The sequence below is a fragment of the Curcuma longa genome, chromosome 11 (genome assembly GCF_044706935.1).
Source record: "Curcuma longa cultivar G26 ecotype Majalengka, Jawa Barat chromosome 11, ITB_CL_G26_1.1, whole genome shotgun sequence".
NCBI classification, from domain to species: Eukaryota; Viridiplantae; Streptophyta; class Magnoliopsida; order Zingiberales; family Zingiberaceae; genus Curcuma; species Curcuma longa.
This window is the reverse complement of record NC_133871.1, coordinates 29,511,359-29,538,458: the sequence shown is the minus strand read 5'-3', so window position 1 is coordinate 29,538,458 and position 27,100 is coordinate 29,511,359. Positions and strand designations below refer to the sequence as shown.

Sequence of the window (27,100 nt, the reverse complement as noted above, 5' to 3'; positions counted from 1 at the left end):
AGGAGGACATCTCCATTCTGAGTTCCATCGACCTGGAGATAAAGATCAGTCTTTACTAGTAGATAATTATAAGTGGCCAAATGCACTTTAATTCTTGAATCATTTACATTTTAAAAGCATTATGGAAGGAACACACAAGAATAGCCATTTAATTACATAAAATCGTTCAGATTGTCAAATCAGGAGTCTCCAGGTTCCATAATATAGTCTCCAAACTATTTTTTGCTGTAGTTTTTCCCATCATTCATGGAAATCCTCATCATTTAGCAAAGGTTAATGTGTGGATTCATCCTCCCTCATCACATGCTCCCACTCAAAGGGCCAACTCCCTTGCTTGTGTACATAATCCTCAGTTGTACCAGGCCAGCTCCCTTGCTTGTGTGTCATGTAGGACTGGATCAGTGATCCATTCAAAGGGCCTGGTAACATTGGTGTTGCATCTTCATATCCTGAAACATGTAGAGATGGTCTTACTTCATCATCGCCAACACTGTTGATTAACCCCATATCAGCCAGATTTGCAATCATGCCAGAATTGTTTTTGGTTGCATTTTCACCTGTGTGCATTGCAGCATCCTCTTGATCAAGAATGTACTCTGCTTCGGTGCTTCTGTAAACAGAGTTGTTGTCTCGATCTTTCAGAATCTTAAATCGAGCCATGATGGATGATTCAACATCCTCTGCCTTGCTCGATTCATGGTTTGCTGGTGCACTGAATTGACTTTCTTGTTCTGTTATGCCTTCAATATCTTTGGGCTTTGAAGGTGAATCTTGCACCTTGAGGTCACGTGGGGAGTGCAGACTTGAAGATATGTCGGATTGTGGAGGCTTATCTGGAAAAAAAAAAAGTCAAAAAGAGAAATCAGTAATTTTAGGAAAGAGGAGGCCAATTTGAGAATAGGGGCTTACAGCTTTCTGATTCAGTCTTCATTTGAGCAATTAGAAGTTCTTGCTTTAATCTACAGGCCAAAACTTCTGCTTGTATCCAGAGATTCTTGTACAACGATGCTTGGCTGCTTTCTTCGGTTTCGGTAAAATTTTGTGATAATGCATTCTCAATTGTCTGCAGATTTATGAAAGATAGAATTGACAGGAAATCAATGATCAAACAGAGACACAAACTGATAAATTCAAAAGACTAATAAATTTACCTGTGTCATTCTCTTGTCAACTTTACTGAGATCTGCATCACCTCCCTTGACCACAAAATTGTCAAACTCATCATTAGAAAAATTGCATCCGGACAGTGTCTTTCCCTTCACATTGCAATTTTGGATGTTGTTATTCCTCTTTAGCTCTCCGGTTTTTAAACATTTATTGCAGGAACAAGCAATCCTTACACTTGAACAATGACAAAAACCAACAATATCCTGCCAAATAGACATCAAGTTAGTGTGGGGAAAATAATATTTTAGCATAAAAGCTGCCTGTATGATAAGTTGGGCAAAAAATAGCTTCAGAAGCACTTTGAATAAGCTATTCTCATTGTACCATAATCGAGTCCGTAGCAGGAACCTCCTTGTCTTTGAGGAGCAATGCAATATTGTTAATGGCTGCGTAGAGAAGTTTGTAATCATGTGGTTTCAATTCTTTGCTCTCACTAGAGTTGGTAGATAACAGTTCCACTGAAGAACCATGTATTAATTTAACAAGCTCCATTCTTTTCAGTGGTGCTGAACTTGGGCCTGAAGAGTAAAAAAGTAAACAATAATTAAAATATTTCATGTGGCAAAATTTTGTTCCAGATCTTTATTAAGAAAAATCAAATAAGTCAAATGAGCAAAAATCAACTAGACCGTTAAGACTGTTGACGTTCTCGTTAATGCCCTTTGCAGGTAGAAATTTGCTTGCAGTATTGCTTTCCACTTCAACAAATTTTGCAGGAAAAACATTTTGTACATTGGCCATTTTCTCTGCTTTATTGGTTTGACTTGTTTGTTCCCTAGGGGCATAGTCAAACAAAATCTCATTGTCTTGATCTTTTCTACAATCAGACATTTCTCTCTCTGCACCTTCACAAATCTGTTGTATGCTTGATGAAACAACTGGTGAGCATTCTGAGTTTTCAGAAACACTACTTATCTTAATGTCATCAAAATTCAAGTTTCCAACTTGTTCTGCAATATTATTTGAGTTTCCAACACCAAGAATTTGGTTATGTTCATGACATGAATCATTCTTGAATGATTCGTATTCTACAGCTAGCATTCCATCAATGGTAAATGGGAACTGTTGTGATGTTGGAGCTCCTTTCCAACACGGTGAGTCAACAGCAAGATTATGCTGATCAAATGATTCTGAAGAACTCTTGGTGGATTTATTCAGATCTAAGGAATTGCTCTTAGATGGAGAAGAATCAGCAATCACCATATTTCCTAGCCTCAACTTGGAAGTCAACATGGAAGGAAGATTTGAGGGGTTTTCTGTAGCATGATTATTATTGGGAAGTGAATCTCTTATAGAAGATGCAGGTAAGACATTAGAATTTGTTGTGTTGTAGTCTTCCCATCTTTTCTCATCATATCCCTCTTTGGGATCCATGTTTTTATGGAGTTTAACCTCCTTCGACCAATAAGGTATAACTATTGGATCATCTACCTTATGTAGCACTTCATGATGAACCTTCACAGATGACAATGTCGGGTTGATGTTTGTACTAGCTGTGGAATTGGACGGTGCATATGCTTCAGTAGATGTGGAGCATGTGGCAGATGAATAGAAAATTACTGGATACATAGAGCATGAATCAAGTTGTGCCATGTAACGGTCATAAGCCGAGTTTGAAATATAAGTATCATGTAACCCCATTGCTGAAGTTGAGCCAGTTGCAGCAGTTGACAATTGAGGGTTGAAAATTGTATATGAGGATGTATTGTCTTGCTCATATTTTTCTGGTGGGTGGTCATCCAGTAGCCATTCAATGCTTTGGGATCCAAATTGTTCTTTTCCTGTCAGTGAATCCAACATTTTTTTCAACAAACTTCATAAGAATCATTGTTATAATACAAAATGCCAACCAAAAGAATGCAAATTTGAAGTACTTGACATTTAAAATAATGAGCTTAATCTAGCCTAATTTTAGGCGAAAGACCAATACATATGAGAACCATAAGTACCATTTCTTGACATTTTTATGAGTAGGATATGCCACCCAAGCATCACATCATGGTCAAGAAGGCTGATGGCAGAAAATCTTAGAAGAAAAATGAAAAATTGGATGTTTCAGTGCAATAACTGAAGCGAATCCAAAAGCAAATAGAAACAAGGAGATAAAATTGAAATATGAATTATCTCAAGATATCTTTTTGTTGATCCATTGTTCCGTAGGTTGCTTAGTTGTCTCACTGCCAACTGAAATTTAACATCAGCTTTTCCCATAAATTTAAAAAAGGTGTATTTCAGTTTAGCAAAGTAATCTCCATGCATGTTAAGGACAAGTTGATGATTTACGATAGACAAAATCCTATTTTGAATATTTCATCATTCATTTTCTACCTGTAAAGAATTATTAGGAACACTCAAAGGTTTTTGACTGTTTCAATTTAATTTTGACAATTGATGGATGCTACAGTACATATCTTTTAGGAGAAAAATAGTAGATACTCAGCAAGGTCTGAGGAATCAAGGAGTTTGTAGTTCATTTGCAGAAACAACAGAAATGAAACAACAGGAACAAAATGCCAGATTTAACCTTATTTATCCATTGTTAGTTCCATAACTGAATGCAAATGACTGTCTCATGATGAAAGCCTTTTAACTGATTACCTAGAAAAATGTGGTGATAAGAAAATGTTGCAATTTTTACAGATATCAACATAACTCTTCAAGTCATATTTTGGGGGTTCACATGTGCATCAAAAACAGTAACTACAATGAAAATCTATCTTGGAACTTATTGTAGAATATAGTAAGTATAGTTAACTGAATCTAATCCAGTAAAAAATACTGACATCATAAACACAGTTCCTTTTCTGTCCATGTTAAAAAGTGTAAATACTTAATTGTGAGTCAACACCAAAAATAAACATAGAAAAACTAAAAGGGTATAATGAAATCACCTTCCTGAAAAGATGGTGTGTGGCTAGAATTGGGTCCCATCCTTGTCACCCCATCAGCATGCTTTACTCTCCCTATCTCCACATCTGACGGCTTATTCCACTGGGCAGGCCCAAGTTCAGAATAAGCTGATGAGGTCCCAAAGGAATCATTTAGCGTTTGCAGGTCAGAGACGTGATGGTAGTGGGCATAGTAGGAATGGCCAAGGGCTGCGCTAACAGATCCAGATGGAAGCAAATCTGCTGCAGTGTTGTGGGGAGGCACTTGAGAGGTGGAGGTGCGATAAGCAAGGAGAGAGTCTGTGAATGATTCAATGAGGACAGGTTAATGTTATAAAATCGCCAAAAGATATATTATAAACACTCAGAGGTCTCTGACTGTTTCAATTTATTTGAGACAACCACCTGGTATTACCTTCACCATTAAATGCAGCAATTTTTATAAAATATATTGATTATGGTAAAAAAGGGAAGGACATCAGAATCCTTGATTTCTGTTTAGGAGAATCTTTAGACTAATATATCTTTCTAGGAGAAAATATAAGAAACTCAACAGGGTCCAAAAATAAAAGGATTTTGTATTTCATACGCAGAAAAGATAGGAAGAAATTGCCAGATTTAACTTTATTTATCCATGGTCAGTTCATAAGAGTATCAATGGAATTTTCTTACGCAGAAAAGATTACCGATGGTCAGTTCATAAGAGTATCAATGGAACTCTTAAATTAGTTAAATTTTCTTACCTATAAGAGTATCAATTTTCTTACCTATAATAATGCGGCGATAAGAAAAATTGCAATTTTCATTGACATCAAAACATTCAAATTTTTCTAGAATTTCAGTTCATAAGAGTATCAAAAACAAAAACTATAGTGAAGATTTATCATGGAGCCTATAGGGAATACAGAAGTATTATCGATCCTACTTCATCCAGTAAAACGTACTAAATTAAAATAAAGCAATCAAATTCATACGCGAGATATAAAGGGTTCCTTCATACTCTCCACTTTAAATGGTGTAAATACCTAAATTTTAAATCATTGTCAAAAGTAACAGTAGAAAAACTAGGGTAACAAGGAAATTACCTTCCTGAAAAGATGGCACCTTGTAGCTAAAAGGTGGTTCTGTGACTTCTGTCGATGGCACCTCATTAGTACGCTTTACTCGCTTTGCCTCCTCATCTACCGGCTTAATCAGCAGGGCAGCGTTAAGTTTAGAATAGGCCGATGAGAACCCAAAGGAATCATCGAGCGCCCATCGTTGCGAGTCAGGATAGTAGTGGGCGTAGTAGGATTCAACGTCGGCGGCGCTATCGGTCCGGGATGGTGCCGCAAATTCAGAATAGAACGTTGGCCCGTAGGGGTGGCGATCACAAGGGGCGGCGCTACCGAACCGGGATGGGAGAGATTCTGCGACGTCGTCGTGCGGGAGCAACCGTGAGGTGGGGAAATCGGGGAACAGTAGAGAGTCGGGAGGGTGCGGGGGCAGCTGAGGCGCCAGAGGCGGGGTGGGAGAAACGTGATCGAGGGTGAAGGGGGGAGCCAGCGCCGAGAGGGTGGAAGAATAAGATGGGTTCGGTTGCAGCTGAGCCCGCGTCGGCAGTGAAGGGGGAGAGAAAGAGGGAGATGGAAGGAGAGGGACAGGCAGCGTCTCCTGGTGGTCGCCGGGAGGCGCGCCGCCGGGGAACATCATCGCCCCTGCCGAAAGGCGGCGACCGCGGTGGTTGGAGTGGGATTTGGGCGACGATACTAATTGAGGAAAGATGATGTATAAATAATAATTCGTAAATAAATTTTTAAATCAAATTTTAAAAAATAAATTCAATAATAAGAAAGTTAAATTTGAGGGACGAAGAGTGATCCAAAGCCGTCCGATGGAGATCGAAGCGTCGACGGTGTTCCAATTGCTAATGCAGCATTGGTTCGGGGTATAATTATAAATAAGACGGAGAGATCTCGATTTCCCTCCTCCTCCATTCCTTGTTTCGAGGAACCGTCGCTGGGAGAAGTAATTTGGAAGAGAAGCTCGCGGTGCAGCCAGGTATCGGATCTCGTTTTTTCTTCCCCATTTCCTCCCTTTCCCTCTTCCGATCGGATGTCTGTCCTCCTTGTAATGCTCCGATTCAATTTTCTGAGATGCTTTTACTGTGCTGATCGAATTGATGCCCAGATCTGGAGTGTGGTAGTTTGATTTAGTCCTTTGTTCGTAGATCTGCTAAATTTGCAGTAATGAGGCTGAGATCTTTTCCTTATCTTGATTATCGGGTTCGGGTTCTGAGAGATACTCAGAGTAGATCTAGGTGCAGGATCGATGCATTAGTTCGGATCTTGGGATCTGATTCGTAGTATTGGCATGGTGAGTAAAAGTGATTTTGTAGGGAGAAGTGCTGCTTTTTCGTATTAGAGATCTTGTGGATCATTTTCAATAGAAATAGAACTTGTGTTCCTGAAACAAAGGCTTTCTTTTTGGATGTAATTTTTTCCTCTGATAGATTCTTAGATCCACGAATGATATGCATCACGATTTAACATGTGCGGAAGTCTATGTTGCTATGAGTTAAACTGCATGCCCGTGATGCACATGGCTATTTTTATGACAATTAACACTGACTCTCTTAGTATCTACTTCAAATAGATGGAAGAATAGTGTTTGGCTGATCTTGAAAAGTAAATCTGATGCCCTGACTGCATGCTTTGCTTTCTCTGAAAATATTTATCAGCAGTTTTTTACTTTCATTGATATAATTTTAAATGCATGCTAAATAAACCTGTCTTTATCGTTTCAGTTAGCACACACCAGAATTAGCTTTTATTCATGGGCACGATGGTAAATTCTAGCAAGGTATCTTACTTTCAGGTCTCCTCCAGAATCTTATTGAATCATTTTAATTGAAAGGAGATTGCTCTTAAATAAAGAATGAGCATATACCATCGGGAGTTGTGTTTCTTCCTTTGGCAATATGCCAATATCATAGTTCTTTGGCAGTTGGCTTTATGTTCATTTTTTTTTAAAAAAAAATCAAATTGCCTTTATAGGACGTACAAAATGCATAAGAAAATATATGAGCTTCAACATAATTGTTAAATGTTTGAATGCAGGATCCTACTGTGAGTTTCCCAGGCAACAAGAAGATCACAGTCGTTTTTGTGCTCGGTAACAGTTTATTGCTTACTATAAAAACAATGACAATTTTTTAGCCAATTTAATTTACTATAAATATCACCATTGCTTAATCTAAATCCATACAACTTTCTGTATTCTCTCATTTAAGAAGAGAGAAGAAGAACATTTTGATATTGTCAAGGAAAGATTTCTATTCAGCGAAATATAATTAGGATTAGGGCACTAACTATGTTTTCTAAAGCTCAGGATATAAGAAAGGATATGTCCATCCCGTTTTGTTGGTAAGAGAATGTGAGGATCTTTATATTGCACACTCATACTACATGGAAGAAGGGGTTTTCAAGCACCCGATGTACCACAGTTTGCCAAATAGTTCCTTCTATCTCCCATAAGGCTACAAAACCCAAACAACTAGGCTAAGTATTCAAACTCACAACTCAATCTGATACCATGCTAGTTGATTATCCTAGAATCTTGTCGTCTACAGGGTATACCTGCCTTGGGAGGTCAACACACCTAACTTGTACTTGTTGCAAGAGAGCCAAAGGGCTTTCACAATATACTTTTACACCAGATGTTACTACTGGCCCTTACAAGGCTAACGTTGCATTCTATCTACCCTTCCATGGGCATACTTGCTCTTGTATCAGACACATAGTTTGTTCCAAGATTAAATCATTCATCCTAAATAACATATGAGAATATTCCAGTCTCAGGAAGTCTTCTTTTTGGCAATTGCATTCTTTGTATGTCCTTGTACTCTTTCTATATGTGAAGCAGTCATTTATCTCCTATAATATAATTGAGATATTTTTGCTTATATGACTCTATGGAATTAATATTTGAAGATACATGCTGATTGCAATGCAAAGTTGATACATGTGAATTTCATTTTAACTTTTTTTTTCTACATGTGCATTTGTTGGTAGTTAAATGCCTTTATATTTTCTTTTTTTGTGTTTGATTTTCAACCTGACATATATAACAGGGGGACCTGGCAGTGGAAAAGGCACACAGTGTGCAAAGATTGTTGAAAACTATGGGTTCACCCATCTCAGTGCTGGAGATCTTCTCCGTGCAGAAATCAAATCTGGCTCTGAAAATGGGTATCTTACTACATTCGGTCTATTATTTATTTTGCGTAGGTGTATAAGTGCAACTTTGTTGCTTTTATTAGCATTATAATCATGTTTCATGGTTCAGCACTAACCATTAACTTGTGTGGAATTAGGTTGGGGTATGTAAGAATACAACAATAATCAAACCTTTATCGCACTAAGTGGGGTCGGGGTTGGCGTATGTAGGAATGAATACTAAAATTAGGTCTCCTAATCAATCACCTTATTGTTGGCTAGATGATCATGACCACAGCTAGCTGGCAAGTTTCTTGAAGTGATTCAATGTACAGGTTTTAAATTAGATGCAAGGATTTTGTTTACTGTAGTAGCATGCCAGTGGTTAGTTCTGCAAAATTGTTTGAATTTAAGTGACTTTCCATTGTAAGAGTAACAGAAGAAAGACATGACACAAGACATTATAAAAATTAGTCAACATATTATCTACCTTCTGTTTTGAAGACTAGCATTCTCAATTGAAGGATATGATCATGTCGAATATCCTATTACTCGCTCCTGCTTGGACTGTTAACTAGAAGGATTTTATTTTTCTCTGACCACATTCTTTCTCCAGTACCATGATATCAAACATGATAAAGGAAGGGAAAATTGTCCCTGCTGAGGTTACAATTGATCTTCTGAAGAAGGCTATGATTGAGTGTGGAAATGACAGATTTCTTATTGATGGCTTTCCTAGAAATGAAGAGAACCGAGCTGCTTTTGAAAATGGGGTAATTCAACAATATGATACCTGTTACTAACTCTTCAATTTAAATCATACGATAAGGCTATTACATGTTTTTTTTTTCTGTTTTTTACAGACAAAGATTGAGCCAGAGTTCATACTATTTTTTGATTGTCCAGAGGAAGAGATGGAACATAGACTTCTAAGCCGCAACCAGGTTATTTCAGCAAGGATTTTTTTCTGTAATTTTGTATTTCCACAATTAGCCAAATTATTAATTTTCTGCATTATGCAGGGGAGAGTTGATGATAACATTGAGACCATAAGAAAGCGCTTCAGAGTTTTTGTTGAATCCAGTCTACCAGTAATTAAGCACTATGACCTGAAGGGCAGGGTTAGAAAGGTACTATAATAAGATTTCAATCACGAAATCTTCATTTAATCACTTCTCTTATATGTTTTTGGCCAAAGATACTACAAAAATCCTTCTCACCATGTATACTTAAAACATGTCAGCAAGGAGAGGCAACTTTCTAGAACCATTGAAATCATTTCTTAGACTCTTTCCCCCTTTACCGTTATTTTTTTTTCTTTTTTGTAATTCCCATGGCCATGGGTAGTTTCAGTTCCCTTTCCGAAGGTGTTATAAAAATTTAGTGCTAACATGGCATTGCTAGCACTCTCTATGGTCAGAACTTTGAGCATGTTTTAACCTAGCCCTCTTATTTCCAACTATGCAGGGCTAATAAAATATGACCACCTTGGAGCTGAGTATTGAGTTTTATTTTTGTGCTTGGTCTCCAAGCTGAATCTGCAGACTCCTAGGAGAATTGATAAAACATGCAGCAAAGCATTCTAATCTAATATTTATAATGTAGCAGAAAAACTTACTGAGTATACACTTAACATTTGTCTGATCTTATTTTCCCTGTGAACCTTCATCACGAATTAATGTGGATGTCTATAATCATTTTTTAGTTTTATAGTGGTAGGTTCTTGGTTTTCTTTCTAAAAAGGTGTAATATGTATAAAAGTTATCAGATAGTGTTAATATCTTTTTTGGCCATAAAGGTAAATGCCGCGAAGCCCATTGAGGAGGTCTTTGAAGATGTGAAGGCCATTTTTGCTCCATTCCACACCAAAGTAAGATCACATTATGAATCTTTTAAGATCCAGATTTATTTTCATGTTCATCATATTATTGATTTATTGTCGATTCATTTCAGTGATAATGATCATTCATAGACTAATGTGAAAGGGGATTGTATGTCTATAAATCGTAGTCTATACTTGACCTCTATGGTACTGGGCATTAAACTGATGCTGTAGCATTCGATGTGCCATGCACACTACACGAGAGAAAGTTCAATGATTTCTTTCATTCCTTTGCTTTATGGACACTGCACATATTTTCCAGCACTAGTTTGCATCGAATGAGGGATAAAAAATTATAATCCTGAGCTGTTCGCTAATCATAAAAATAGAACATCACGTGTCCATATATAAACTTATGCATTGCTGCTTTTATATTTGCTCATATATCTTTTGCATGTACTCCTGCAGGTTGAGTAGACATGCTTCTATGTTAATCAACTTTATCTAAAGGTAAGTTGTCCTGATATGCTTCTTTTGCTGGACAACCATGTGGATCAAATCTATTGCATGACTTGTTGACAGTTTTACGTGACTCATTTGGATGTATAATGTCATTTAGCTCCTCAAAATAGGATATAAACAACTTATCCATTTTGGTCTGTAATCAAATGTGCGTTAGTGTTCCCATGGAGTTTACTTTTATTTGTGTATACTATTCCTGTAAAACGTACAGTCGAATACACCCACGAGCACATAAACATTACTCTTTTGTACTTTGGAATTGTTTGTGTTGTGTGCAAAGGATTCACTGAATTGGGCTTGGGATATAGATACTTGATTTTGGTCTGTAATCTTGGGTCCATTGACCTCTTTTGATATCTCACAACCACAATATTAGAGCAAGTTGACAATAATGGGGACTTGCTATATATTGAATGGTAGGCATTGTTCCCTCCAGATATAGTTAACTCTACCACCTCACATTCTGATATGTTTAACTCTGCCTCCTCTCATTCTGATATGGTCAGCTTGACCGCCCATCAATTTGATGACTTTTCTAGCTTCTAATTGATCTATGAGCCTGAGCTAGCTCAACCCTTACACATTTATCTTAAAATTTGTGTTTTTGAGCCAGAGTTTTGGTTTGCGGCAAGAACAAAACATTATCAATACCATGTCAATGTGCCGACAAGAGATGTAGGGGGCACCAATGAAGAGGGTGGAACCAAGGAAGTGAAGGGGTGGCTTAATCCATCCAAATCAAAGATGTCTATTCAAGATATCGGATGCATGCCATCAGAGTGAGAATAATAGGGAAGGAAATAGGGACAATGGGATTAACGAGTGAACAGTTTAATAAACAATGGGTTACGTATTAATCTAGGTTAAAGTAGAGCTTCGTGACCTGTCTCAGGCTCCTTGTTTGTAGTAGGCCTGCAACAAAGGAGTGATCTGCAGCAGCAATCAAACGATATCAGGCAGGGAGCAATGGAGGGCTTGAAGTAGGTTTAGTTGCCGCTGGCATTTCAGGTTTGGTTCACAGGCAAAATAATATGTTTCCCATACCGATGGCATTTCAATCAATCCATGGTTTTATCCTTACTCCATATAAACACATAGGACGTTTAGGGGTGGGTCAAACATTTGATTGTTCATAGTTTCGGTACCAAACAGTCATCCAGGTATTATGTGTTCACTCATATCTTTATGACAATGGTGCAACATAGTCTTGAATACATATTAAAGATGTAATGATCTACGTTCATTTCTGGAAGTGCAGAGCTTGAATATCTTCCTGATTTAGCATCTTACCTTTGTAGAATACAGGTTGCTCTGGAGCAGGTTCTGATGATTTATTGGTTGATTTCAGAGTTACCTATGCGGACCGTCCATTTGTTCGTAACATGTATTGGTCTATTCGCAATTATACCCATAGTCAAAAGTCTAACGCTTTATGTTATTGCTATTGAATTTGGCATTAAAGATCATGTTATTTCTTCGTTAATGCAGTATGCGTTTGCAATTTATGCATTCTTTGTAACAAATCATAAACACATTATGATCTTCATATAGTCAGTATCATGGTTTGATTGATTCTGTATTTTTTTTTTAAAGACAAACCATTGCTATGTTAATTTCTGTTCTTCAAAGAAAAACCAATAAACAATATTGCACTTAGCTGGCACTTTCAAAACTACAGCGAGATTCTTTTCATTCGCGAGTAAATATGAACAGCACTTTTAGGTTGATGAAAGAAAGATACAGAAAAACGTCCTTTTTTAGGTACTTTAGACAACTAAACCGTAGCTATATGAAACTCTCACCAACTCCCCTATTTGCAAGGACTGAACAATAAAAATGAGTGCAGGTACACACATGAGAAAATGCTTCGGATACTCTAATTAATCTACTCGATAAAGACAAATAAATTAAGTTCTCATTTCGACAAGTGCAGAAGATGTGTAATCAAATAATAAAGGTAATATGTTTTGAGAAAAAAATTGAAATTATTGTTGAAATGAACGGGCATCAAATATCATCTAGAAATTAAGAATATAATATAAGCAAATAACATTATTAGACATATTAGTAAAATAAAATAAAATTTTAAAATAGTTTAATTAATTAAGAATTAACAAGATGACTAACTTAATTCCATAAAAATTTATCATCAATCATCAGAATAAATTCAAATCATCAGAATAAATTCAAAAACACTTGTAGTGGACAATTCAACTCAGCTTTTTTAGACCTAATCTCTCATGGGAGAAAATTCATCGCAATGTGTCATAGTTAAAACAAGGATTCCGTAGGCACCCTGCAGCTGCACCGTAACCCGAAGCAACCATGTAGGAGTTCTAATAAATTGAATAGATTGGACTCACAAATTGAGTCAACCAAGAGAGATGCAGGCAAGAACAAGCAATTAAAATTGACAAATCTGGGCCAAAGATCGATAGTCAACCAAATGGACTGTACAAGTTGAGCAGTTTGAATGAGTTGAACAAATCAAGCAAACAAAGAGCTCAGACCGAGCCGACGGATGAACCAGTGTGCTGATCATATTGAAAGAGCCAAATGAAAATCGTCGAAATCAGACGGATTCGATGAGCAGATAAACGACAATAAAAAGAAAATGGGATCACATCCCAAACGGCAATTCCATACAAAAGGATTCATATATGGAAAAAAAAAATTGCACTAGGAATGGTCTGATGGCATATTGCTAAGTATCCCTAACCAACAAAACACAAGATGCAGAATACCAGTCACAAAGCCATTTCAGGACTAGATCATCATCCTCTCTGATGCTGCTCTGCGGCAACTTTCTCTTTCGTCTTAGCTCCGACATCACTTGCTGCCTTGGCAACTTTACTGAATGCGCCAGTCACCCAGGATGCGCCAGTAAAGACATACCTGTTCTTCATGATCGCGGATCCAGCATTGCTTATTGTCTGTTCAGCTGCAGTGAAGGCTGACTTAGTCGTCTGAGAGACCTTCAACTTCTCATCGACTACCTTGACTCTCTCATTGACAGCTGATGTACCCATGCTGATCTTGTCAGTCAGTCCGATTTTGTTGTCGAAGGAAGCAACTCTAGAAGAAGCAGTGGATGTGAGGCTGTGCTTCTCATCGAATGTTTTTGCTTTGTTGACAGCATCTTTGCCCAGGATAAAGCCCTTGGCAAGCATAGTAGTGACGACATCTTCTGCCTTCTGTACAACTGATCCAGATCCACTTGTGGCTTTAGCCTCATTATGCTGAGAATGAACACTATCAACATCATAACGCATGGAAAAAATGGTTAGGCATAATGGGCGCTAAAGTTTACCTCTGGAGCTGAAACAACTGTGGGCACTTGGTATTCTGGGGCAGGCGTAACAATAACAGAGAGATCAACTATTGTTGCTCCCTGAAAAAAGAATAAATGGCATCTAAGTTTACAAGATCCGAAGATGAAAACGGAACGAAAAGATGAGATCTTTCAGTCTTTAGTGGTACAAAATATTCTGAATTCTGAGATAATGTTGGAAATTTGAAATAATACAAGGATAACAGTCAAATGATATTTTATCTATTCTGGAATATCTTCTTATCCTCTCTGTTGATGCTTTAAAAGCCATTTAGCATTTAAAGGCAAACATTGGATTGATCAAATAAGGGGAAAAAGACAGACGGGTGAAATGTATCTGGAGAGAAAACAGAGAAATAACACTCACTGTATCGACACATCAAAATTTAGGAATACAGGGATGGAATTTCAATGACACAGATAAACTTGAAAAGCTAATAATGGTTTTAGGAAGCCTTACAGAAAGAAGGAGAGCTGTTTCTGCCCCCTGTGAATCTCTGAAGGTGACATAAGCAATTTGAGACCACTCATCGGCGCTGTTACAAATGTAGGGTGAGTTGAGCCTGTTCAAGACTAGAAAGTGATAGAACAGAATTATGATTATCAATAAAATGAACCTTTGCAATTCAACATGTTCAATGTCCCCGGAAAAGGAGAAGAATTCTTTGATATCTTGCGCCGATGCACTGAGGGAAACATTGCTGATTTTCACTGACCTTACCTGTTAGATACAAGAAATTCAATGAGATTTTTTTATAAAAAAAATTGATTAACATTAAAACACCAAGATGCATAGTCAATTTAACAGGCAAATTGATAGTGCACCTTGATTCATAGACAATATTATTCTACTCAGAAAAGAAAGACTAAAAAAAACTAAGAATCGCACAAGAATTCAAAAGGATTATTGTATCCAGAAGTATTCAGTTTTTTTTTTCAAAAAACATTTATATGACTTAGCAGGTTTACTTTAAGCATGAGGGGATAAATTACTTTGAGAGCTTATGTGTGATGGCTTAGAGGTAAGTGTGAGCACCCAAACTTTACAAAACATTAAGTTGTGTTGGAATGAGCCAGAGTATATCCTAACCTCTATTAGAGACTGATTTTAAGTTTAGAAGAGGAACACAAGAGAGAGGTTGAAGCTTATTTTTGTTGTTGCTTGGAGAGGCAACCAACAGATAGAAGGTGTAGCATGAGCTACACAAGAGGAGAAGCTTTTCTCACCAACGAACAAACAGGCTGGTATTCGTAGTGAGTTGTGTAGCATGAAGACATTCACACTCTATAAAGACACGATTATTTGAGCATTCCAGTGCGAACAATAAAGAGTACCTATTCACTGTTCATGAATGTGCCAATGAACATGCATTTTAGTTGAGAAAAGAGTTGCTTTAATTTCTGTCATTTCCGACATGGTTACTGTTAGATTTATTATGGATGTTGACTTGCTTTTATCTTCTCTATGATTACTGCAAATAGCACACTACATGTAAAAGAAAGAAGTTCGTATGTAAAGAAAGAGTACCTAGTCTAATTGATTGTTTTAGAACTACCATGCTACTTGTTGTCCTGTATGTAAAGAAATCCATGAAAAGTGATAAATTGGTAAATGTTGTGGAATTCATTTTTTTAAATTAGAACACCTGCAGAAAAAAATTATTTATAGAATGGATATTGGAGGATTGCAGAAGCTAAAACATACAGCAGGTTTGTGGATGAGTTTTACCGGTGGTCGCATAAGATCTTTTATTTGGAAGATTATGGTCTCTATCATATATTTGGCTTGTTAATACAACCTACAGAAGCTTTTAATATTCCTTTTCTCTACAATTGAAAGCAGGCTATTTATTGCACACTTTTCAAGAAGGACAAGAAAGAATTATTAAACACATAATACTAGTTAAATACAGCTGGATATTCAAGATAGTTTTGCATCAATGAAGCAGCTTAATAATGAATACAATCAAAGGTTTAGCTTTAACTATTTCAGTATGGTCTCCACATCCTTTGAATTAATTTAAAGAGGAAATATATCTGATCAATTTAATCATAGAAGCATATTCTTTGGTTGGAAGTCGACGTTGTATATTTAATCTAGACATCGGAATGCCAAACTAAAACATATGGTGTTTCGATGATCTTGTTTTTTGTTAGCCCACATTAAGCAAGAGTATCTAAGATTTTCCTAGTGGATACCTAGGACTGTTGTATCAGAAGCCATGTGACATTGTACTAACAAGGAAGCCCTTGGTTTGAAAGGGTTTTTTTTGGGTCAATTCTCAAATGACAAGATTCAAGATATATCCAAAAGATATATAAGAAACAAGTTCCATATGCAAATTTGAATTATAGTATCAACATCCATTTGGATGGGCAAAAATGCATCACCAGTTTGAAACTAGAAGCAATCGCTTCAATTGGATGATGCATCCTTATTGACTTATTTTTGTAAGCACTTGTTATAACAATTATAAAAAAATTTCATTGATTTACAAGGAAACACAGTTACAAGTTGCTATAAAGAATGGATATGTATGACATACATTTTGAGGAGAAAGAAAAAACTACGACACTCTACTCTAGGTAGACTATCAATAGCTTAGACTTGTATTCCTAAATACTAAAAAAGGTGGATAAGCAATTAATCTCTTTTAGACCCTTAAGTATAAATCTAGGCTTTGCCCTAATATATTGTCTTTGACTAGTTGATACAGCATTGTAAAGAGGGTAAAACATTCATCCGAACTTCGGTTGCCAAATTAAATTGCTTAAGATAGGCTCAAATAAAATTGGAGCCTTTTTGATATACACTCTCCTGGAAGCTAATTGACTAAAATACATTAGGAAGGTCCAATCACTTTATCTGAAAGGGGTATAATTCTATCTAATCCACTCATATAGTTCTTGTGGGATCTGAAAACTTTTCATGATGGACTACATGCAAACCCAAAGACTAGAGATACATAACCATTCAAAATCTGCTTTTAACCAGATGTTCAGCAGAAAGATAAGGGAATGAAGAACAAAAGAAGAGATTGAATTATTTCTCATACTTTCATTGAAATATCAACATGCTTTCTATAGCTATTGCAATTGATAAAGAATGGGGGAAAAACAAAGATTTGCCTAATTACAGGATATGCTAATTAAAAAACTACAGAAGTTACCTAGGATTTTGTATCTGGATATGGATAGTTACTATTAAGGAATCACTGATTAAGCATCATCTAAATATTTGATTGAGAATAATCCTTACTATCATCCCTAAAACTGGACAGGAAATGTCTTCCTTGAGTTTCAGCACGGAAATCTCTCTGTCATTGATCATCTCAACAAAGACAGATGCTTCCAATCTACTTATATGTCGAATCTTGAACTGTTGAACTCCAATTATAGACAGTCAAATTTATCATCGCCCAACTAAACCACAGCAAAAGAAAGACCTAGTCCTCTCTACCCACTCTTTCAGATCTCATAGATTCAGGTAGTCCATAGACAAAATCAGGAAGCTGAATCCGATCAGTGAAAATATACAAACTGATTAACACCGCTACAATGAACAAACCCCTGAATTAATCACCAGCAACAAACGGCTAACCGTCGCAGTTGAAACGCGACTAGATCAACGATATCCCTCTACAAGTTTGCCAGCAAAAGAAACACGGATAGAGATTTGCACAGGAGAAAGAAGCACTCACCGACATTGGAGCTACTCGGATCGAAGTCCGGGAGGTGGAGAGGGAATTGGCAGAGCTCAAGCAGTCGCCCCCAAAACGAAGACCTTGACGACTTGAGAGGCAAGCAAAGCTCGGGGAACGTATTAAAATGGAGTGGAAGCGTGGAGGAGGATTTGGGATACTATCCAATGCATATTGCAATTTGTAATTTCTTGCAATGCACATTGGCCGTTCGTTATGAAGTTGATGGCAGATCGACCGTCGAGACAACGCGTTTAGGAGTCAATGAAGCCACCGTCAATGCCAATTCAGTCAGTATCATGAACGACGCGACGTTCACCGGTAGGAAGACTCGGGCACACCCCACCGTCAGATAATTTCGAGATATTTTAAATATTATATGTAATTTTATTATTAATTTATCCTAACAAAATATTTCGAGGCATTATTAAAATATTTCTGTAAGTCACTGAGCAAAATTTTGATTAAATTGGAACAATTAATCAAAAATCAAAACGAACTAATCATTAATTCGATTAAATTTATTCGAAAGTTCAGTTTTAAAAAAAAAACATTAAATCAGTTTGATTTTTAATTTTAAATTTTAAAAATCGACTAAATCAATTTAATTGATTTTTATTAAACTCTTTAATTTTAAAAAAATTGATTAATTTGATTACAGACTAAATTAACTAATATTATATTTGTTTGATTTAATTACAGACAAAACCATGAACGAGCAAGGTTTTAGGTCAGGTATTTCAGAAGATATCACCAGATGTCCCTCTTTTATTGGCTCTATTTTCTTAGATATACAAGTAACAAATCTCTGAGAGACAAATTGAGTGTATATTAATCACTCTCCTACGTTGTGACTAACTGTAATTTTTCAATTTACCTCTTCACAAATGATCATGAAACCGATCGTGTAAAATCGACCAAGATGACAAATTTCACCTTTTATATAAGAGTGTATATTAATTTTTCACTGACCAGAATAAATTACTTTCCAACAGGTAGAATGGCAAAACAAAGAAATGCAGTCGGAAGAGTCAAGGGAATAATGTAATGTGTTAAGAAATAGCTAGAACAAATGGGTGCACCAGATAGGCAGTTAGCATTAGCAAAACAGAACACTAGGGCACAAGTGGAGTAGTGATTGATCTAACAAAAAACCAGATCAAACAGACGCAGGATGTACACATGAATGTACAAGTGAATCCTTGAATTTGGAATCATAGGTTTGACGACAAGCTTAGTTGCAGCTTCCTTGAATTGCTCAATGGTAAGAATATCATAAACATCGACATCTGTGGCATCATGAACACACGCAGGGTTGTGTCAAAAGGAGATCAAAGGCTTTGTAACATTCTCAATAGCAAGCAGCGTCCTTTACAACAATGGTGCAACTATCAGTTTAAGTGGGATCTCATTAAGTATCCATCAAGCCTTTTCCTGTCAATGAAACCGACGAATTAGGAGAGGGTGACAACCAATTACTAATGTCAAAGAGGAACATATTAAAAATGAGATATCCCTATAGTAGCCAACTCAATAAACCTTTTTGAAACAAGAGGCAAAGCAAGGTGTACACATGAATGTACCAAACAAGAATTCAATGAGAATATGAATATAGGTATAAACAAGCCTCGTGGTGTATCAACAAAAATAGTAACAATGCAACACAGCCCATGATCATGGATGCAATAATAGAATTACACTTAAATGTAACAACATATCCTATATACCTCAACCATCATTGAGTATTGTGACAATATCATCTGCAATTCAACTATCAACATCACTGTGTAATATTGGTCAACAATGACATTGTAATTTGTATATGCACAATCACACTAACTATAATGTAACCTGGACATCCCTGAGTGGTCAAAACACACTGTCGACTACTCAGTGCCCTCCCCAGCTATTAAAACTACCTTCAGCAGTCCCTTTCCTTTCCAGAATGATCCAAGCAACTTCTATCAGGTCCTGTTTGACAAGCCATTATGGTCACATCTACTCCGAATGATAGCCTCTTCCCACAGCCACCAGCAGCTTTCCACCAGCATAGACAGACATTCTACTTGGCAGCCCTACTTGGCCCCTCCACTATCACTTTGCACCTTCTTTCTCCCCTCCTGCTAGTAAACAGAATTACAGTTCCTCCCCCTCCACAATTCCATTTTTTTTGTTGAGACCTCCCTCATATAGCTCCTCTCCAATGAAAGCTCCCTTGTTAATCATTGCAGCACCCATCACTACACAAGTCTTCTTCCCGTCACCCGACCATAAACCTCAACCCATTGCATCCCTTCCCTTCTTTTCACCAATTAGCAGTTGAAAATTGAATCCCTTTTACTTTACTGTGTTGATCCTTTGTAGCAACGCTTTGGCAACCTGCAGTTGGAGCAGCTCTCTGAACCATCACCAGAGATTTGTTGGTGTGGCAAAAGTAACTAGATCAATGATTTGATCCTATGCGATGTTAGGTAACAATGCGATGATAAATAGAAAGTGTGCTTCTTGTGAGTTTATGTTAGCTATTTTTGATTGACTTCATGATTCTTATGATTTATAATTATGTATACATCAAATATAGAGTGGAAAAACTGCATATCGAATGAGTAGATGTTAATCACTAGAGGTAGGATCCTACCAATTTACTTTTCTTTCTATTGGGTGATCTTTGTATGTTTTAACCCATTGATGTAGAGAATCCTTGGCGATGTGGTATGGTATAAAAATTGGACCCATGGGTTCAATTTATTTAGGTGAAGCAATTCCACATAAAAAGGCCATAGTGCCTTTCCTAATTTTGATTTATGTTGTTAGCGAATCAGATAAGCAGGATCATTAGCAAAAGGAAAAAAAAAGTTGCAGAGTTGTCACATCAGGTAGAGTGTAGTAAAAAGATCGTGTTTTGCCAAATCACAGGCATGATATACTGCATCAAACATAAGTGTAAGTATCTAAAGAAAATGGAGGAAATTAGCAAAGAACACCATCTAGCATGCATGTTTTCCAGATGGTTGTAGTTTTAAGACAGCCTAAAGTGCAAACTAAAGATTTTGGTTCTGAAATAAGAAGTTGCCCTTTCCATAAGATAAAAGCAGAAAAACAGAGTTAAGGCCAAAATATACAAGAATAAACTTAATCAGTAGCAACAAATATAGAGAAAGAAAACCTCACCACAGACCAGCAATTGATGATCCTGCCCTTGCGCCTCCTTCAGATGCATGGCACAGCCAGTGTCCAAAAAGTTTTTTGCAATTGTCAAGCACAACAAATTTTAAGTAAATGCGGAGGAAGTGAAGCAGGATCAAGCTCCCAGCAATCTCCTGGGAGGTCTAATCCTTCAGCTTCTGAAATTTTCCGGGCAGGTACTTGGTGTGATAACAACTTCAGTTCATCTTTTTGGAGGAACTTGATTGCATGGCATCCAATTTCTTGCCTCTTAAATATTGTCTTATACCCTTTCGCCTTCTCAAGATAGGCAATGCTCAACCCGTAAACCTCACTGTGACTGGTGAGGCACACAACTATGTCATAGTATCTTCCCTCTTCCCCTGCATTTTGCTCGCTATAAAGAGCCCATACAGAACCCTTTTTAGGATAAATCCTATAAAGCTCCAGTGCGGCCCTCTCACAGTTCACCAAATGGGAGAAGCAGTTGACAGAATCTATGTCAGCATTCCTGCCCAACTTAAACTGCCCACAAGAGATACACAATCCAGACCTCTCCATGAACACCAAAGATCCATTCCCATTGTTCTGAATGTCTAACCAGTTCATCTTCATTCTGAAAGGATGTATAGATTGCACATCATCAATTAGTCCATAAAGCCGAGGCATCCCATCATCATCATCATATATAGCCCAAATCTGCCCCTTCCTGAAGCTTTTCTCTAGTCTATCTCTGTCGAAATCATAGAAATCAGAGTCCTCCACTGCCATAAGGCTCACGTCCTCGTATTCCTTTTTCACGGGCAGCAAAACAGTTTCCTTTTCTTTATCCCCATCCTTGCCTGTGCCCCCACTCTTTCTCTTCTCTTTTGACTTCCACAGCTCCTTCTGCATCTCTGCCAACGTTTTCTCTGGTTTTGGTCGGGGTGTCTTCGTGACAGGAGAGGTGGGAGTCTGGGTTTTCCGCTTCTTATTCCCCAACGGCGGCGGGAATCGAGGAATCCTAGACCTAGTATTGGACCTCGAACGTGTTATCCTAACAGTGTCCTCCTCGGTCTTCACTCCATTCTCATTGGCGCTGGACTTTCCACCATCAGCGGGGACCTCGACTGCAAGGAAACTCTTGCGGCAGCTAGGGCACACGAGGCGGTAACCAACGTACTTGCGTTTGAACTCGTGGAGGAGGCGGCAGGTGGTGCAGGCAGTCCAGAAGGTGGAGGGAGGGATCGCTCTCCCATCCTTCGTGGTGGTGGTGGTGGACGAAAGGGAGAGGCGGAGACGGAGATCGTAGTCACGCTTGAGGGAGCGATCGGAGAGGACTCGGAAAGATTCGGCGACGCAATTAAAGGCATCTTCAGCGTAAGCGGGTAGGCTAGCAGCGGCCTGGTCTGGGCGGAGAGTGAGGGATAGGGTTTTATACTGCTTGCGAACGGCGAACGGCGACGAGAAAGGTGGGAGGCGAAGCACCTTGTAATGGTCGGAGGAATCGGCACGGAGTACCTTGATGGCAGCGACCATCTGGGAGATGCCGTCGAGATCCGGTATAAGCCGGGCAGCGCGCTTCGCGTACTTGATGGCGGACCTGAGGCATGACGAGCGGAGCTTCTCCTCCGCCAGGGACTTGAGGCGCAACGCTTCCACCACCGGATCGGATTGGGATTTCGTCTCCGTGCACTGTTCCGGTGGAGGGAGTGGCGCCACTTGTTCCGTCGGGCCCGTTCCCGCGGGCTCTTGCGGTGGAAGGGCCGGTGCAACCGCTTCAGGAGACGGCGGCGAAAGGCCCTGGTCGAGTTCCGCCGACTGAGAAGGTTGCGCCGCCGAAAGGACCGGTGAAGGTTCCATGGAAGTGGTCGGACGCAGGGTCGACTGGATCGGCGGCGGCCGGCTGTTGCCTTTCTCCCAGATCAGATTAAATAGTAAAATATTGGGCCGGCCCATTTCAATTGCATCTCGGCCCAAAATAGATTTATAATTATTATTGAGAACATATTATTTTAGAATTAATTTTTCAGTTCTCATCTTCGCAGTAGATCGCGGGCATGGCGACGCGAAACCTTCCCGGCCTCCTGAAAACCCTAAATTCCTTCCGCTATCCTCCGAGGGCGAGGGCGTTCAATTCTCTCGTCAGCGAGCACACTACCAAATGGATGCAGGTATTTTTCGTAGCTCAGATCTGGGATTTTTCCCCCCTTGATTTTTATGGTTCTTTTTTTTTTATTGTCTTCAGCTTTAAATGAGTGCTTGGTATTTCATGTTCATCTGCCCTTGTTAGATCTGTTTGCAGTAGGAGCAAAAATGGATTTTTTTTTCCAAGTAATCTTTTTTAATCCCCTATTATTTTTTCTTGAAGGGAAAGGGTATGGATTTTTATGCTTAAGTGATCCCAATAATCTGAAGGTATCAGTTTGCTGATGGATTTTTCAGTTGAAATTTCTTTGCTTCTGAGGAAAATTTCTTTGTAAGGTGTATAGGATGACGAGGAAGACGAAAATCATTAGTATGAGTTACATTGTTGCTTGGGTTAGCTTGGAAACTTAAGGTCCAGAAGAACATTTATGTAAATATACATAAACAAAACAAGGGCTTTCTTTGTTATATAGGTATTCATGTTTTAGGAAAATCAAGTTTTTTGCACAGTCAATCTAATGAAAATCGATCTAGTTCTATGGGATGATGATATTCTAGAATTATAGTGTTTGTTTTTTGTCAAACAAAAGGATTAGACAAAGATTTGCATAGAAGAGTATTTATTTGTTAAAATGGGTAGCCAACTAGGATATGAAGTGGTAGAACCTATCTGATTGTTAACATCAATGGAAAACAGAAGCAGTAAAATTTGCAATTCATTCTGTATAAAAATAGTAAAAACGTCGAGAGATATATGCTATGATAGGTCTCAGATAGGTCGTTCACCTTGACTGTGTACGCTGATGTGATTCAAAATGCATATCATTGAATGGTCACTGAAGGTGCGAACTGCTGAATTGATAACGACCTTTGAAGTTGTTGCCAAGTTCCTCAACTGAAATGTGCCTTCATTGAGAAGGAATGAATAGTAGTCAAAGACATAGGTGAGATGGATACTTATTTAAGATACTTGCCTTTTTCTAGCTACCCAAGCACACTAAACATAATTAAGATGGATTGTTCTATGGCTAGTGTTCTCTTACAAGACTACTAGAGTTAAAAATGAGATTCATGAAAATAAATAATGCAAGAACTACGAGGTTAAAAGATCCAAGTCTCACCAATACATTTTGAGATAAGTTCCTGTGCAGGAAGGTGCCAAATTATCAGGTTTTGAAAAACCTTGGAAGTTGTTGCATTGGGTTCAAAATCTGCATTCGCCAAAGTGGGGATTGCTTGCATATACATTATCAAAATAAGATCTTGTGATATTCTGTGACAGACTTCACAGCACTACTGGGTATCATCCTTTGTAGATTGAGGAAAATCGAACACAAGCACATTCTCTGTTAGTTGACCATTAAGTTGGTTCTTGTGTGCATTTCCTATGACTGAATTCTTGATAAACTACTTTATTTGCTTACAATGATATCATATTAGAGTTGTTAGTTGGATTGTATAGACAAACTAGTTGTATTTGTTGAATATGTGCTTGGGCCACAAATATAAATGTCTCTTGCAATAATTGTTTAGAGTACTTTAACAACGACTACAATTAATAATTTTGATGCTTCAATTTTAACTAATTCTTTTCTAGCTAAACCCAAAAAAAAGTGACAAATTTAGTGTGTTTGGAATGAGATAAAATCATGGTTTTGCCTAGTTGGTGGTGATGAACTATTCTACCATTCTAGTAGTTACTATAAGAGGTTTATTAGCAAAAGCTAGGATCACGGTTATGCCAATAATTACTCTACTCAATCTTTTAATTAGCTTTTTAGTTTATAGTTTGAACATTATTGTAAGAATAATAATGTTGATCTACTTATAGTGAGATTATGTTAACGGATTCTACCCTTGAATTGTGACAAAAGGGTCCATTGAGGAGAAAATAAGAGGTAAAATGAAATTTGCTAGAAACTATTTGGTTTATTGCTCAGCTTACGTGTACCCAATCTTTAATAAGACAGGTGATGAGATCAAATTAAGATTATTTTTTTATAGTTTTGCTGCTCACCCTTTTTCCCATTTGCCACACTTAAATTTTTAATGTAAACTTAATCTCTTTTTTTTTCATCCTATATTTTAGTGTTTTCATTTTCCTTTCTCAGCCCAGTCCCAGAATAATGGGAAGGATGGGAATGGGAGATGTGGCAGCCCACAATTAACCCATTACTGTCCCTACATAACTGCATTAGATATGGTCCATAGTTCTTCTCAGGTCAAACATGGTTTTGGCTTTGCAATGATGTCTAGCACCTTGATCAAAGTGTGATATTTCAGACAAAGTGAATATTTCTAGATCCTGAGAATTATTTCCCTGCTCCAATGTCTTATTTTATCCCTAACATGAAGCATGGTCTACCAAATTGCTTAATTGCTCCTGGTCATTCTTCTCGATTATATCTGACTTGCACCTAAATGTTTAAATTCACTGGCCGATGGAAATAAACAACAGGATATGAGCAAGAAATCGCCGATGGAGTTGATCAACGAGGTGCCTCCGATTAAAGTTGAAGGGCGCATTGTTGCTTGTGAAGGAGGTAATCCCAACTTCACACTTCCAGGCTCGGCCATGGCTTCGAGCCGTATTTATTTCGCGGTTCTAATTGTTTGTTTCTTGTATGCAGATAGTAATCCTGCTCTCGGCCATCCAATAGAGTTTATTTGCCTTGACCTGGAAGCACCTGCTGTCTGCAAATACTGTGGTCTTCGTTATGTTCAAGACCATCATCATCACTAAGACAATCTCCCAAGTGAACAACTTCACTAGCATCACCATGACAAATCACGGTACCTTCTCAGCTGGATAAACTGGTTTATGTGATCATTCCATCAGTTCCTTTTGGTTTAATATCTTTTAAATGCTCAATTTCAATAAACTTGTGAAGGGATCAACTTCTTATTCGAACAGTTGATGTGTTTTCTTCTTGAAATGAATCAAAAATACTTTAAAAGGCTTGAAGTATAACTTCTATGTATATATTTCCATGGAAATCTTGCAATGGCTATAACAATAACTATAGCTCTTCCCATTCATGATCTCACGATGTATCATTGCACTCACAAGAAGGTGTTCTTGATGCTGTTCTTCCCTTCTTGCCACCACTTGGCAGAGTAAATTTAAGAGGGAAAAGAAGCTTTTTTTAATCCTTTCTAGATCTTCGTTATAATTCAAATTTTCATCCATCTTGGTTTATTGTAAAGCTTCAAAAAACTTCAAGCATATTGGTGTAGTTCATTTTTTTTTAAAAAAAAAAAAGAAGAACAATACCTGTAACTAAGCTTTTGCAATCTGGAGATCGAGAAAAATATCCTCTAAATATAATTAATAAAAATAATACAATACTATGCAAATGGAAAATGCAAATTATTTTATTTATTAAAATAATATTTGTGACTTATAATTAAAGTTTTAGAGACTTTACTCTCTGTATATACATACATGATTTTTATTTATGATATAATTAATATGATATGACTTTTACAATTTACATTCAAACACTTATTTTATGTTAATATTATTTTTTAAAAATAAAATTCACCTTCAAAAATTATCTCGATAATTGCGAATGTTTGCATCCCTTAAAATTAGAATTACCAACTGTTCTTCCATTTAAAATTGTCACTTATAATGAAGTTTAACAATAAAATAAAATAAAAAATTGCTATTTCATTGCCATCAGATCTTACAAGTGGAATCGCATGAAACTAATAAAATAAACAGTTATTTGTTAATAAGACAACTAAAATGGTTTAATTGTATATATATCTACAAAGATATTATATTGACTTAGCAAAATAAAATTTTGAATATTAAAAGATAAGCAATAAAGTTATATAAAACAATAGATAATGTTTGTCGATAATAATTTATTATTTTAGTTAAGTTATGATTACTGTTTTGGTGGAATAAATTACGTAGGATATCTAAAAAGATATTGTATTGACTTAGTAAAATAAAATTTTATATATTAAAAAATAAGTATGAAAAATAGATAATATTTATCAATAATATATCTATTATTTTAATCATGTTAGAATGACGCCTGCATCACTGGTTCGGATTTTTCTCCAACAATCATTAAGCAATTTCAAAAACTAAAATTGGGAAAATAAATTTTCAAAAAATACGAAATTAATTAATTAAAATATTAATTGTGACATACTTAAATTTTTAA

The 27,100-nt window shown here is 37.2% G+C and overlaps 5 protein-coding genes across 8 annotated transcripts; 2 read left to right on the top strand and 3 right to left on the bottom strand.

The window, feature by feature from the left end:
- Positions 1-239: 239 nt before the first annotated feature.
- Positions 240-5,762, bottom strand: LOC141841870 (uncharacterized). 3 transcript variants are annotated; one of them, XM_074730067.1, is made up of 8 exons: positions 5,141-5,762; positions 4,059-4,355; positions 1,797-2,948; positions 1,492-1,685; positions 1,152-1,370; positions 910-1,063; positions 558-833; positions 240-449 (listed from the first exon to the last, which is right to left on the bottom strand). In XM_074730067.1, the coding sequence occupies exons 1-8, from the start codon at positions 5,745-5,747 to the stop codon at positions 274-276; spliced, it is 3,075 nt and encodes a 1,024-aa protein (XP_074586168.1). In that variant the 5' UTR covers positions 5,748-5,762; the 3' UTR covers positions 240-273. The 3 variants fall into 3 exon arrangements, with proteins under 3 accessions (XP_074586168.1, XP_074586166.1, XP_074586167.1); XM_074730065.1 differs by having other exon boundaries at positions 240-833; XM_074730066.1 differs by having other exon boundaries at positions 240-833; positions 1,516-1,685.
- Positions 5,763-6,027: 265 nt separating this feature from the next.
- On the top strand, positions 6,028-12,178 carry LOC141841554 (UMP-CMP kinase 3-like). The gene is made up of 10 exons (XM_074729721.1): positions 6,028-6,095; positions 6,841-6,896; positions 7,154-7,208; positions 8,167-8,284; positions 8,868-9,024; positions 9,115-9,195; positions 9,274-9,381; positions 10,050-10,121; positions 10,542-10,583; positions 11,894-12,178. The coding sequence occupies exons 2-9, from the start codon at positions 6,870-6,872 to the stop codon at positions 10,548-10,550; spliced, it is 627 nt and encodes a 208-aa protein (XP_074585822.1). The 5' UTR covers positions 6,028-6,095; positions 6,841-6,869; the 3' UTR covers positions 10,551-10,583; positions 11,894-12,178.
- A 1,003-nt stretch (positions 12,179-13,181) lies between these two features.
- LOC141841552 (binding partner of ACD11 1-like) lies at positions 13,182-17,736 on the bottom strand. Its single transcript, XM_074729720.1, has 5 exons — positions 17,628-17,736; positions 14,544-14,647; positions 14,387-14,462; positions 13,906-13,986; positions 13,182-13,834 (listed from the first exon to the last, which is right to left on the bottom strand). Exons 1-5 carry the CDS (start codon positions 17,631-17,633, stop codon positions 13,370-13,372), a joined length of 732 nt encoding a protein of 243 aa, XP_074585821.1. The 5' UTR covers positions 17,634-17,736; the 3' UTR covers positions 13,182-13,369.
- A 922-nt stretch (positions 17,737-18,658) lies between these two features.
- LOC141841551 (uncharacterized) lies at positions 18,659-22,637 on the bottom strand. Of its 2 annotated transcripts, XM_074729719.1 has the most exons (3): positions 22,260-22,434; positions 20,799-22,180; positions 18,659-19,061 (listed from the first exon to the last, which is right to left on the bottom strand). In XM_074729719.1, exons 1-2 carry the CDS (start codon positions 22,381-22,383, stop codon positions 20,883-20,885), a joined length of 1,422 nt encoding a protein of 473 aa, XP_074585820.1. In that variant the 5' UTR covers positions 22,384-22,434; the 3' UTR covers positions 18,659-19,061; positions 20,799-20,882. The 2 variants fall into 2 exon arrangements, with proteins under 2 accessions (XP_074585820.1, XP_074585819.1); XM_074729718.1 differs by having other exon boundaries at positions 20,799-22,637.
- Positions 22,638-22,809: 172 nt separating this feature from the next.
- LOC141841555 (NADH dehydrogenase [ubiquinone] iron-sulfur protein 6, mitochondrial-like) lies at positions 22,810-25,958 on the top strand. The gene is made up of 3 exons (XM_074729722.1): positions 22,810-22,945; positions 25,378-25,462; positions 25,550-25,958. Exons 1-3 carry the CDS (start codon positions 22,832-22,834, stop codon positions 25,660-25,662), a joined length of 312 nt encoding a protein of 103 aa, XP_074585823.1. The 5' UTR covers positions 22,810-22,831; the 3' UTR covers positions 25,663-25,958.
- Positions 25,959-27,100: the final 1,142 nt, after the last annotated feature.